This window comes from Polyodon spathula, chromosome 49 (genome assembly GCF_017654505.1).
Source record: "Polyodon spathula isolate WHYD16114869_AA chromosome 49, ASM1765450v1, whole genome shotgun sequence".
NCBI classification, from domain to species: domain Eukaryota; kingdom Metazoa; phylum Chordata; class Actinopteri; order Acipenseriformes; family Polyodontidae; genus Polyodon; species Polyodon spathula.
The window spans coordinates 2365716-2379030 of NC_054582.1; the positions used below are offsets into that span (position 1 = coordinate 2365716).

The following is a 13315-nucleotide window of genomic DNA, read 5'->3' on the forward strand; positions in this document are numbered from 1 at the left end:
ACAGTAACATTGCACTTTTAATAATAATAATAATAATAATAATAATAATAATAATAATAATGCCAATATTTCATTGATTGCCTGGAATTACTAGAATTGACTAAGACATAGATAATTTCCTGTGTTAAATCCCATTGTAACTCAATGAGCAGAAAAAAAAAAAAAACACCTAGATCACTGCCAGATGATAGTGTTACAGTACATAAAAAGCATTTTCAGTCTTTTCATTGACTTAAAGTTATAGCTTTTAGGTCAGGAAACCTGCCAGAAAACAGGACCTCTTCCCTGATTAACCAAACAAACGATAATCCTTTCAGTTATTCCCGTGTGGAGTAGTAACAGATTCATTATTACCATCAGTTTGTTAATAGATTTTTTTAATGCTGATGAATGATCAATAGTTCATCCCTGTCGTATAGTTACCCATTCCAGTATGTCCCTATAAATCGTGATGCTGTGTCATGAAAGTCTTTCCTGAAGTCACATTTACAATCCATGGGACTTAAAACAAACCCACAGTATTAGGGTATTGATTGAGCTCTCTTTGCAAAACTAATGTGCATGCAGCCAGATGTGACAAATGACTCCCAGAGAGTCCCTTGACTCATTTGAGGTGTTCCGAACTGCAGTCATACACCTAGTTGTTAAGCATCTGTTTCTTATTATGTACATTAGATCATGCAATGCAATGTTCGATTAGTTATAAAACTTAAAGGGGTCGTAACTAAGGCTGTGAAAAACATCTGAACTAATGAACAACGTAACTTCCAAACAAGTCCCTTTGTATTCTTAATTTGAACTTAAGCTGAGTGCCACCTTAGATGGCTTTTGCTGCACATAGCACTATACCTGTTATTTCTTATTAATGTGAAAATAAACAGACTAAACAACCAACAATACAAATAAAGGATTTACTGAACAGTTATTCTTCAAATGAGAGGTTCTTTTTTTTGGAATGTTGGCACTAGCTGTACAATATGACTTCCCTATGGCATTGCAATATGAAACAGACACTTACCATGCCTTTCACCTATATGTCTTTGATCACACACACTATCCCAGTTCAATGCAGCAACACCAACATTGCCCTAATACAGCGCCCTTCAAGACCAGGCCATCTCAAAGCCCAGTGCCAACATTGTAACCACAAGGAACACTTTCACTGTACTGTAGACTTTGTATGGCAAAAAAAATGAGAAGGAAGAGGTATGATTTTTATTTATTAAGATTTCAAAGTGCAAAATAGTGTGTACAGTAAATAACAAAGACATTATTTCCCAGTATTGAATTCTTCCTAGAAAAAAAAAAAAAAACAGGAGATCTGTGCCATATGAATTTATTGTAGCTGTGACTCACTATTTTACACATTTTAATTGGATATAAAATATGTCTTAGCTGGCATTACAGGGTTTCTCGTATTGAAGCCCCTGTTGAATTAAGATGTTATTTTAAAAGAAATGATTTATACTACTTTGCATTTGTCACTTCCAAGATACTGGCTGTGTAGCTGCTATTTTGAATTAATTTTAATTGCTTCTTTCACTAAGCGACATGCTCCAGCTAAGGGAAGGCATTAGCAAGTCAATACCAGCAGGTTATATAGAACGAAATATCCTGGTTTAATTGTGCTCTTTTTGGAAGGTGTTCTAATCTAAATACACCTACCTTAGTTTCACTTGTAGCTACCTTAGTTCCACTCCAGTAAAATCCACATTTATCGGCACACTTGAATACAATTCTGTGCACCCGGCATATCAGTATTCTGTCTTTAACGTTATAATAGTTATTTATTACTAAACCTAGAGTAAATATTTCATTGAATATGCATATACAGTAGCGAACACATTCTAGTTTACTATAGCAACTATATTGAGTATATTATAGTGTGTTTTTCTGTATGTTTATTAGACTATTGCTGTTCTAAACTTTTTTCATTGTGAATTAGTGAATAAAACTGCCACATAAATGTTATAATTATTATTTCATCTTCTTTTAACAGGGTCTTGCTGGTCCCCAGGGTCCTATTGGCCCACCAGGAGACAAAGTAAGTCTAAAATCACTGGAAAAAGTACCACACTTTGTCGTAACTAGACGGGAATATTTTCACACAGTCAGTCCTGGGAGTCCTGTTTATTTCAATTGACCTATATTGTAGGAAAGATAACACTGTTCAAAACAGCAGCCCAGCAGTCTTGTGTATTAAACCTATTTAATTAATTCTTAGGGTTTTGTTTTAATTTTGTGACTTGAAATTGAAGTGAATGGTCATATATAGAATCGATGTGTTCCATAATATTATTGAGTACTTACAAAGCTGTAATGAGGATACAGCCACTGCCGAATGTCCAGTTTCCTTAGTACTTGCACTGAGCTTCCTGGGAGTTAATAATTTGCTGTTATTTGCAAGTAGCTGAAGTACTTGCCAATTGCAATCTAAAAGCCTGTATAACAAGGGGATTATTCTTGACACTCTTCATGCTTCACTGAAGCCATATCTATTTAAAATACAATCTCAGTGACAGTAGTAGTAATTGTGTGCACTTTCCAGTACAGTGGCACTGCGGAGTGCATTGATGTCTTTCCCTTCCATGAACCTTTTGGAAGAGATGAGATTCGGCAGCAGCTACAGCTCTAGGCTGAACTGCGTCCTGAGTTTAAAACAGCTCAGACAGCAAGCTGATCCCCTCGCTCCACTAAGGCACTCTCAATGCTAGTCTATTTCCTCCCACCCTGAGGACTAGCAGCTGGCCTGCCCTTGATGGTATTGACTGTCGCTGAGTCAGCTCTGTCCAGGAATCGAAGACTCAAACCTCCTATTGCAAAGGGAGCTGATCTCACCACAGGGCCGTGATTAATGCAAGCTTGGCTCATTTTGTTAGATTTTTCCTGATGGTTGTTCCTTGCTTCTTTTCAGGGTCCTTTAGGCAAGCCAGGTCTGCCTGGTATGCCTGGAGCAGATGGTCCTCCGGTAAGCTAATGCAATTGGCTGAATGCAGTGACATTTATAAAAAGAAAGACTACTCTGAAGACCTGTTCCTAAATCATGAGACAGGACAGGAGGATGTTGAGTCGATGTACGCAGTTCTGCACTACAGTGGCCAGAGTTGATATCAAAGTTGCACATGGTGACTATCAGGCCATTGGAAAATGCAGAGGCAGTCAAACCCACTTTGTTTCTTCTGGATATTTCAAAGCCTCTATGTAAGGGCTTTCTTGCTGTCTTGTAATGGAAAAGGCTGAATATCATTTGGTAGTGACTCTGTACCATTTCACATGTTGTAATCTTTCTGTATATGAATGATTGAGTTCGGATTGCTTGTTCTGCTGCTGTTCTGTTGCACTTGGCATCTTTAAGATGTGACTCAGAACTGAGTGACCTCACTTCCTCTATTCCCAGTGGTTAATACTGTCACATGCATCCTTTTAAGGGCTAAACCAAAGCTAATATAATATTCTGTGATGTTTTTGATAAGGTCCTAGCTGTTTGTGTTGCAGTCACAAGCCAAAAGTCTTGATCTTTCATGTTTACAGGGTCACCCTGGCAAAGAAGGACCTTCCGGAGAGAAGGGGCACCCAGTGAGTTATTCCATATTCTCATTGTATTGCATTCTCATTTAGATTAGCAGGGCTTGGGCAGGTTTACAGCACACCTGCCATACTGTATGTGTACCTGCTACTGCATTTCAGAGCTTCGACGCTAGCGAACAAAGCATAGGAATGACTGGAGCACCGGTGAAATTTAGGAGCTGCTATCTCAGTTTAGTTTGAACTTGAAATTGCTATTCTGAAATGTGTGTAACTTGACAAGCTTAAAAGATATGCTTGCCACTGTTATATATATATATTACATATTTGATATATATATATATGTTTTAAGACATACAACAGCATGCTACGCTATCTCTGCTATTGCCACCATTGCAGAGCTATTAAATGGAACTAACTAATGTACCTAACTACTGTAGGTAGAGAATTTGTTAATCTGACAGAAATATTCTTGAAAGTGACGCATTGATTTTTAAAAATCTTGCTTGTCTTTTTTAGGGGCCAGCTGGTCCACAAGGCCCAATTGGCTATCCAGGACCCAGAGGAGTCAAGGTAAGACAGTCTTTTCATGATTGGTAAAAACCTTTTTTTACAGTTTAGGGTGAGGAAAAGTGGGATTGTGAAGAACCATTCACAGGGAAATGACAGCACTTATTTAAATATTCGGAGTGTGTCTTTTAGTCTGTGTTCTATAAACTGCTAAATCATTTAGTCTGTCCTGTTGAAATGTCTGTCTGTCTGCATGTAGACGGTTTCTGGTCTGCTGTGGGTAATCCATTTTTGAAAGAGTGTTTTCTGTTACAAGGAAACCCCTTCAGTGATTCTTCCACTTACAATGACCCTGCAAACTTTTCCAGACAAGAGGTGTTGATTGGTTTTTACAGTTTGCTTTGCTTTCTTAAACTGTAATATAGCAGTTTTATCTTTTAAATTACCTTCATGTGACTCTGACACCAACATGTATTCACAGTATGTATTGATCTGAAATGTCTGCTCCTTTGTCTTTGTATGTCTCTATCTATAAATCTATGTAATATTATCATCTTCTTATCTACCAAGTTTACTATGTGTAACAGCATGAGCAGTATATATTTATGTCCACCAGCCATAATGTACTGCAGTATTTGCTGTGCTGGTCCTTGCTCTATTACTTGGAGACTGAGGGAGCTGAGAGTCATGGCAGCTGAGTTTAGTTTCATGGCTTACACATGAGTTTACATCAGAGCTGGAAACATGGGCCAACTAGCTAATGAGGCCAGTACGCTGTACAGTAACTGGAATTGCAGGCAAATCTGTATAATCAGGTTGCTTTGTTCACTGTGTGGTTTGAAGTGAGCAGGGAATTCGGTAATTCTTGGATCAAATTGGTTTTATTATTGGTTTTATTATTTTTATTTCTTTTTCTTTTTCCTATTTTTTGTGGCAGTTACCAGGATTGTTATACTGTCGCTCCGAGTTATTGCGTAAGCAAGTCTTGCTATAAATGAGTGTCAAGTTTATTCCAATTCATCTTTAAAGAGCTGGCATTGCATCCTCTAATTAAAAAGGCCTCTATTTCTACCTGCTAGTGCAGTTCAATTAACTAACGGATGTGACTTCAAATACAATTTAGCACAACGGGGAAAATGGAACGATCATCATTTAATTTAACACACCTCACCTTTCAGCACTTACTATTTCTCTCATTTTTCATTCAAATGCAGTGTCTTCAGAAAATGCTGCTGTTCATTCGCACTGAACTAGATGCAATTCCACTATTATACCACAAGAGGTTGTGTAGCTATTTATACAGGAGAAATGCTGTACTAGATTATTGTATTCAGGTTGGGCATGTGTCAGAATATTCAGGTATCTGATGCAGGCACCACAGATATCATATACCGTGGCCCTTAGGTCTAGTTCATGCAACTTTTAGTTAAAAGTTAAAGGTGTCTGCATTGACCTTAACTGAGACGCTCCCAAAGGAATTCGGATTGTCTTGCATGTATGTATGCAGTATCTAAACAGTGAATGATTCGCATTTTGTATCTATTTTTTGTTTGTTTTGTTTTTAGGGCGCTGATGGTGTCCGTGGATTAATGGGTCACAAAGGTGATAAGGTGAGAGAAACGTACTGGACTAGATGCAGAGTATTACAGGGCCAGAAGAGCAGCAGGGTCAGTGGGAAAGATTAACATTGCAATGGAAAACCTCTCTGTCGTCCAAGATTTCAATGTTTTGCATAGCATTAAAGAGACTGTTCACCCATTTCTAATTGCAATAAACCCCTGACTAGGCACAGAAAAGCTCCATTGCTTTCTATGGGTTGGACTGTTTTAATATCGGCAGAATGGACTTCCGAATCTTCAGGTGTTCAAGTTATATTCTAGAGTGGTATCTGCCTGAGCTGCACGTCAAAAACACATTCAAATAAACCTTTTTTTTTCTATATTTGATTGTATTTTTTCCCCTTATTTTCGGTAGCACTCAAGAAAAGCTCTAAACCTGCGAGAGAAAGCAGCCTGCCACTGGCAACTTTCCACGAGTTAACGTTTCCAAGGCAACAGTCTGCAACTGGCTTTATTAGCCAAATCTATTCCATGTAACAATTAATTAGACATTCACTGTTCCTTCTGCCGAATTAAATAATGTAGTGAGCATATAACATTTCTAACCCAACAAGAGTAGGGTGGTAATGTTGTTGTTTCAAAGTCTGGCTGGTGACCTAATGTCTTCTTTTATTGTTGCCAGGGAGAAGATGGCTTTCCAGGATTCAAGGGTGACATGGGGTTGAAGGGTGACCGAGTAAGTATTCTGAAATCTTGCGGATATAATGATATTGTATTATACAAGTAAAGGCCGTCAGCCAATCAGACCCCTCATAGGGGGTACGATTACGGCCTAGACAGGATCAGTGAAGAAGACCATCCTGAGCTGGGTTTATTATTCAAATTTAACCCATCAGCTCCTTTTCCAACTCCACCTAACTGACAAACTGAGCTTCAGACTTGGATTGAGGAGGGACTAGACCTATAAAATGTATAAATACAACCCTGTAGCCTACTTTTTTGCATAAAAAAGTGCATTTTAATCTTGTAAACCCCCCAAAATGTATGTAAAGGAATGCTGTGTTACGTTTTATTATTTTTAAATGAATGACTCTAATTTTATCAGTGCTGAATGACATTACCTAAATGATAAATGCCTTGGCTTTCTTTATCGAAATAAAGCTTCCACAGCACCCAGATCCCTTGAATCACAATTCTCCATATACTGAGGCACTCTATTCAGGTTCCTCACTGCAGCCTACTAACATGTATGTGCAGTACACCTGCAGTTTACTGACATATAGCGTCTTGTAAATATTAAAATCACTTTTGGTTGTTTTGTTCAGTAATACAGGAAACATGTTTTAAATCAAAATCCTATTAAAACATATTGAATGGCTGAGCTGCAAAACAGCAGTGTTACTGATAAAAACTTGATTTTGGATGCTGATCAAGTCATAAAACACAGGAACGTTAACCTTGGCAGAGATGGATGCCAGTATTGATCCCTGCATTGCTCTTATTTACTGTAGCATTCTGAAGGCCCATTTCTTTATGGGGCCAGTCACAAAGCCTCTGGGCTATTTCATTGTTGGCTGTTGCGGCTGTTGGCAGGCTGTAAATACTGTACAGGGATTCTGATTCTACGAAATGGCAAGAAAGCAATCCTGTTACTACATTAACTTAAATGGCAATGAAACAGTCCAAGTTTCGTTTATGAGTTGTGCGCTACTTTCTGACTGAGGTAGAAAAGTCTTGATTGGGGAAAGCTCACTGGACAAGCCATGCAGCAAGATACCAACAATTCATTATGAAAATACAATTTATCAGAGTCCTGTAGACTCAGTTATTCAGAGCACTAAAACCCAGGGTTAACTAACATTTTATGAAAAGGGGTCTGTAATTAGGCCCCAGGAGTCCCGTATGTTTCTGTTATCTGCTGTAAAACCTAAGTGCTAGTTTGCTCTAAGCTTTATTTTGAAGTACACAAAGGCAAACGCATGTTTTCGGAATGGAATAAAATAATTTAAATTGTAAAACAAATAGCAAGAAATTGCACGGACCAGTCATTTAAGTGCTCCTTCCTGCAGCTAAGTTTCTACTTTCTGATCGTCTCAGTTTTATTCCTCTTAAAAAAATCACCTTTGGTTTGCTTCAAAATAGGGCCTGAGGAGTCTCAGACAAGAATTATTACGAAACCCTAGAAAAGAAATCCAAATGCATTGCTAAATCTTTCTACAATAGAGCAGACAAGTATAAACAGAACATATACTGTAGCGCATCAGAATCTCTCAATTACCAAATTAGCCTAAATGAAATTCAGCTCCAGTTCTCTTAACCTCTACATTAGCTAGTCTAATCCATAACATTAGATAATGTTTGTATTATTTCACCATTCAAAGCCCATTGCATTTGCATTAAAGAAACCTAATAGCTAGCATGCCTTTGTTTTCTAGTAGTTATGCTTTTGGCACTAAAACAATCTTGCATGCGTCTCTACTCCCAAGGGCGAGCTTGGGCCTTCTGGTCCCAGAGGAGAAGATGGACCTGAAGGTCCAAAGGGAAGGTCTGGTCTGCCAGGTGATTCAGGTCCACTTGGTCCCACTGGAGAAAAGGTGAGGCTTTAGGTGGACGATTGCCTGAGTAATGTGCTGAGCCCACGTATAGCTCTTGGGTCTGGGTTTTCTTACTGTCATGACTGTAAATCACTGTGGAAATACAATACTGTTGCTTGTACCTGTAACAGTCTTCCTACTTATCTGTACTGTATGTGGACGGTATTTGATTCTAAGTTACATGGGGGGGTAATTTGGCGGTCTGTGCTTTATCTATAAGATGCACATTTTTGTTTATGAGAACCAATCTTGTTTGTTAAAACAAAAGTGAATGAATAGTTAACCAGTAGTTGACCTAGATTGATATCAGAATTTGAGGTACATTAGTTAATTTGCAAATATATTATATTATATTATATTATATTATATTATATTATATTATATTATATTATATTAGTCCTTCTTTAGAAGAGAATTGTTACCAACTAAAGGCAATTTTCCATTTGTTTTCCAGGGCAAGCTTGGTGTTCCAGGGTTACCAGGATATCCCGGAAGACAAGGTCCAAAGGTATGGCATTTATCTATAAAACTAATTTCTTCAAATATATTGCACAATACATCAACTATATTACCTGACTTCTTTATATATATATATATATATATATATATATATATATATATATATATATATATATATATATACACAATAAATTTTGTTTGTGCAGTGACAAGACGATTTACTAAACACTCTGTTTATAGATTTGAAATGATTTAAACATATACTAATTATATATCCAATATATATAGGTTATATATAACATTAAAACTATATATATCTAATGTTTGTATGAATGTGGAACATATTGTGTATACTTTAACATTAAGACCATTCATATTTTTGTATTTTATGAATATATTTGACACATTGTCCTGCCAGACCTAGAGAGCAGCCTTGAAACGGAAAGAGGTTAGACATCGTAGACAGAGAATTACATTCCTTACCTTTCATTTATTATTATTATTATTAATTAGTTGTTCAGCAGACACTCATCCAAAGCGACTTACAGAAACTAGGGGGTGGACTTTGCATCAACAACTGCTGCTGCAGAGTCTCATACAGTAGGACCTCGGTTTTATGTCTTATCCCAATTTATATGCCTTAATTCCCTGTGCATGTTCTTCTTGGCTGATAGATTAAAATATAGGATGAAAACAAAAAACAGTTATCAGTAACAGCAGCAAGTAGCTCATTTGCATATAGCGGCGCAAACGACGCTGGGAACGCAGGGTTTTTATTGGGAAGCGTTGTGTGTTACTGAGTGTTGTTCCTGGATTTGTCATAGTCAGCAGGGCTGCAGTGTGTGGGAGTGGCACGCTCCTGCAGTCTGTAGAGCTGGAGGGGAGTTTCGATTTGATGAGCTCTTTGTGAATAAACAGCATTCTAAAACTTAAATCAAGTGTGGCTGTCAGGTTCCTGGGTATAAATGGTGTTTTTAAAGTGCCCTGTTTTGCTACAGTATACATTTTCTGGTATATTGTAAGTATATCTATAGTATACATGTATATCTAAAAACAGCAATAATTTGTATATGGTAAACAGATTGAATATATTACAACACATACATTATGAAATATATGATAATTTATTGAGGTTAATATATTATGCATGTAGTTCATTTTCATAATAATATACGACCATGCGAAGGTTGGTAATAGGGGAGCTGCTATGTTGACTGAGCCTCTTGTGTTTTTGTTTTTCAGGGATCTCAGGGTTTTCAAGGTTTTCAAGGAGCCAACGGAGAAAAAGGAGCAAGGGTACGTACTGTAGAGTGCAAACCCACGAGAAGAATCTAACAGCATTACTGTGCTGAGCCTCGCCATTCAGCCACCTCATTCGTTACTGTTTTGCCTGCACTCTCTGATCGATGGTTAGCAAAGCTGATCATTCTGGAACAAAGAGATGTGCCTCTTTAATTGAAATCAGATCATACTAAATTGTATTTCTAAATATTAGGATTAGATTTATGTAAAAGGATTAATGTACATTATGAATTCAATTGAATTCAATTTTGAAGACCACATTTGAAAATGCTTTGAAATAATCTGCAAAGCACCGTATTTACAGTATATAGCAGCTTCCTGTACACGATACTTTCATAAGGACTGAGCCTTGTCATGTTTGTATCTTTTAATCTAATCTTTTTAAAAACCATTAAAACACAATAGAATTGTTTTTAAATATATCCTTTGATTTTGTATTAACTGGTGATTTTGTCAGAGCCCATAGATCAATGTAAACTAAGATAAAGCCCAAGCACAAATAATGCATTGTCAAAGACAGCAGACCAAGAGGATTACGTCTCAGCCCATTACGTTTTAAATGGTTGTCATGTTTAGAATTCCAAGCCTGCTTCAAGCAGCGGTAATTTGTTTATTGATTTCACGACAGATAAAAGGGGTTTTGTCATTCAGAGCCCATACTGCACTGCTAAAGATCTATAGAAGTCTGCCATCTTTACTTTTCTTTTACTTGAAGAAAGCAATGCTCTTATCCATGACTTCAGCATGTAGGTCTAAATGCATTAAAGCTTTGTTTAAAGTGTCCACTTGAAAATAGATAACACGTTTATTGAACGAACTGCAGTACATAGTCTGTATATGGCTTGGCCTGGATCATATAGTGTAGTAGATCTAAATCTCTCAATTGCCAAATACTGATTCAATCATCCTAAACTCTTCAACAGCTAGTATAATGCATAACTATCAGGTTATGCATCCAGTTGTTTTATTAGTACACTAAGGTAAGCCATATACATTTGAAATATATATATATATATATATATATATATATATATATATACACACACACACACACACACACACACGTTTGCTGGTAGAAATGACTCATCAGTCAGCTTATTTTTACTTTTGATGACTAACATGCTTGTCCTATGAAGTAACGACAGGAGGACCAGCTTTGCTACTCGGTTGTCCCAACAGCTGCCAGTGGTTTGTTTTCTCAGGCAGTCCCGCGGTCCTCCAGATCTGAAGCCTCTTTTGTCAGCTGTCTGGTGTGTTGTGTTTGTAGCATCCCTCCCAGTGAAGTCACCTGAAAGCTGAAGACCACTGTTACACAGAGTGTACTGTGCATTGGTGCCCTGTCTACTGTACTTGTTACCATAACAGCTTTGTGTTATTTATTTTAGGGAACAGCAGGCAAACCTGGTCCAAGGGGACAGCGAGGACCAACGGTACGTGTCCTTTTTAGTCTGTCTAGGTTCTGGTGTCAAACAGGATCTGTTATTTCAGAGAGATTTTTTTTTTTTTTAGTTTAGTCCTCACATCATCAATATCAGGAAGCCCCTGCTGACACCCGACATAATAAAAAAATATATCTCCTTTTTGTTTACTGCTATCTAGATCAGTGACTCCTGTTGTGAATCACTGAGTATTGCATTTTAAACAGCGATCAACTACACCGAAGAAAAAAACGCCCCTCATGTCCTGATCATGAGGATCAGTAATTGCTTATGAATTCCAGTTGGAATCAAAGCCTACACCACATTATTCTGAATGTGTTAAAAGGTACCTTTACTGCATACGTGAAACCATTCTCAAAGAAATAGCAACATCTAAAAATCTTTATGTTTAAAGAGAACATTGAGATTGTGCTTAGCAAAAAGCATTGAAGCTCATTCTAAAACAGAACCAGTGCCCAGTAACTGCCGTGTGCATTATTTCAATCAGATTGCGCAACAGCTTTTCACTCAAGTGCCAGGAGAGCAATGTGAAGATACAGAGGGTTAAATAATGCAATAATGTACTCTTCCTGCGTTTCATTTCCTTCAAGGGTCCTCGTGGAGAGAGAGGTCCAAGGGGTCCCACTGGAAAGCCAGGGTCGAAGGTGTGTTTTACTAAACACTGCTGTTCTCAATCAGAAGCCTGTCTTTTTTAATTTGTTCAGTGTACTTGCATTGCTTTTTAACTGAATGGCTTCTGATTCATCTCCACAGGGCAACTCAGGGAGTGATGGTCCAGCTGGTCCTCCTGGCGAAAGGGTATGGCCCATCTATTATATATATATAATGTATGCATATGCATGCACGGGTGTGCAGTATCACGGTGACCTACATGTTCTGTTTTATGCTACTGACACCTGTAATTTTTCATTATACCTCTGGCTACAGTAGAATGTTTGTTACAGACTGTGTGCCGGTACTAGGCAACCCAGGCTATTACTACATAGGGTAGAATGCCCCCAGGGTATAATTACCGTCACTGTAGTATCCTTCTGAGGGCATTGCCATTACACCAGTGTAGATATTCCAGTGTCCTAGTTACAGTCGCTTACCTGGAGCTCGGCAGGTCCTGCAGGAATACACTTGTGGAAGATTTAAACTGACTAATTACAATGTTTCTCCTGATCTTAAACTAGATGTTGGCACTTAAAACATTATTATTATTATTATTATTATTATTATTATTATTATTATTATTATTATTATTATTAGTGTGTGCTAGATTCAGGAGCATCGCAAGGCAACACGAATGAAGCTGTGTGATCTGGTAACAATGGTATCTTCCTTTTGTTCTTCAGGGTTTACCAGGACCTCAGGGACCCACAGGATTCCCTGGTCCAAAGGGCCCACCTGTAAGTATCTTCTCATTGAAACACTCTTCAGATCCACATGAGGATGCATTTTGAAAAACGAGCACTGCTAAAATAGGCTAATCCTGAAGACCACTATTTAGCATGCGTGATGTCACAATGGTGTGACAAAGAGCATCTTTTCTGTTTTGGCTTTGGGAGCCTAGGGTCATGCATTTAATCCCCCTTACTGTTTAATAATTTACTGATGGAGGCACTTCTTTATATTGTTAGCCAATATAAAATGTGCGTTAATAATGTATATTATCTATAATGTCCTCCTCAGGTCTCATAGTCAACACATACTGACATACATGCATGCACTGAGTGGTCAAACAATTAGAGAATGTATGTACAAGTAGAATATTCCCCCAGTTTGCCATGTATGCAGCCACGTGGCATGTCATGTAATCCACATATCAGTCTGTGTACTACGTACTGTGCAAACACACAGTATGAAAGGTCTAAATAGAGTAATACTCCAGACCTCAGTGTTGAAAGTCTCAAAAGAATGGCTTGGAGCAGTTGTGTAATCCCTA

General features: G+C 37.8%; 1 protein-coding gene across 2 annotated transcripts in view; it reads left to right on the plus strand.

Moving 5' to 3' along the window:
* Positions 1 to 13315, plus strand: part of col5a1 (procollagen, type V, alpha 1) — a 115332-nt gene that overhangs the window by 82011 nt on the left and 20006 nt on the right. For both annotated transcript variants that reach the window (XM_041238600.1, XM_041238599.1), the window contains exons 24-36: positions 2000 to 2044; positions 2915 to 2968; positions 3532 to 3576; positions 4045 to 4098; positions 5601 to 5645; positions 6277 to 6330; positions 8081 to 8188; positions 8643 to 8696; positions 9890 to 9943; positions 11335 to 11379; positions 11979 to 12032; positions 12142 to 12186; positions 12726 to 12779. In XM_041238600.1, coding sequence (XP_041094534.1) covers positions 2000 to 2044; positions 2915 to 2968; positions 3532 to 3576; positions 4045 to 4098; positions 5601 to 5645; positions 6277 to 6330; positions 8081 to 8188; positions 8643 to 8696; positions 9890 to 9943; positions 11335 to 11379; positions 11979 to 12032; positions 12142 to 12186; positions 12726 to 12779 — 711 coding nt within the window. The remainder of the gene's footprint in view (positions 1 to 1999; positions 2045 to 2914; positions 2969 to 3531; positions 3577 to 4044; positions 4099 to 5600; positions 5646 to 6276; positions 6331 to 8080; positions 8189 to 8642; positions 8697 to 9889; positions 9944 to 11334; positions 11380 to 11978; positions 12033 to 12141; positions 12187 to 12725; positions 12780 to 13315) is intronic.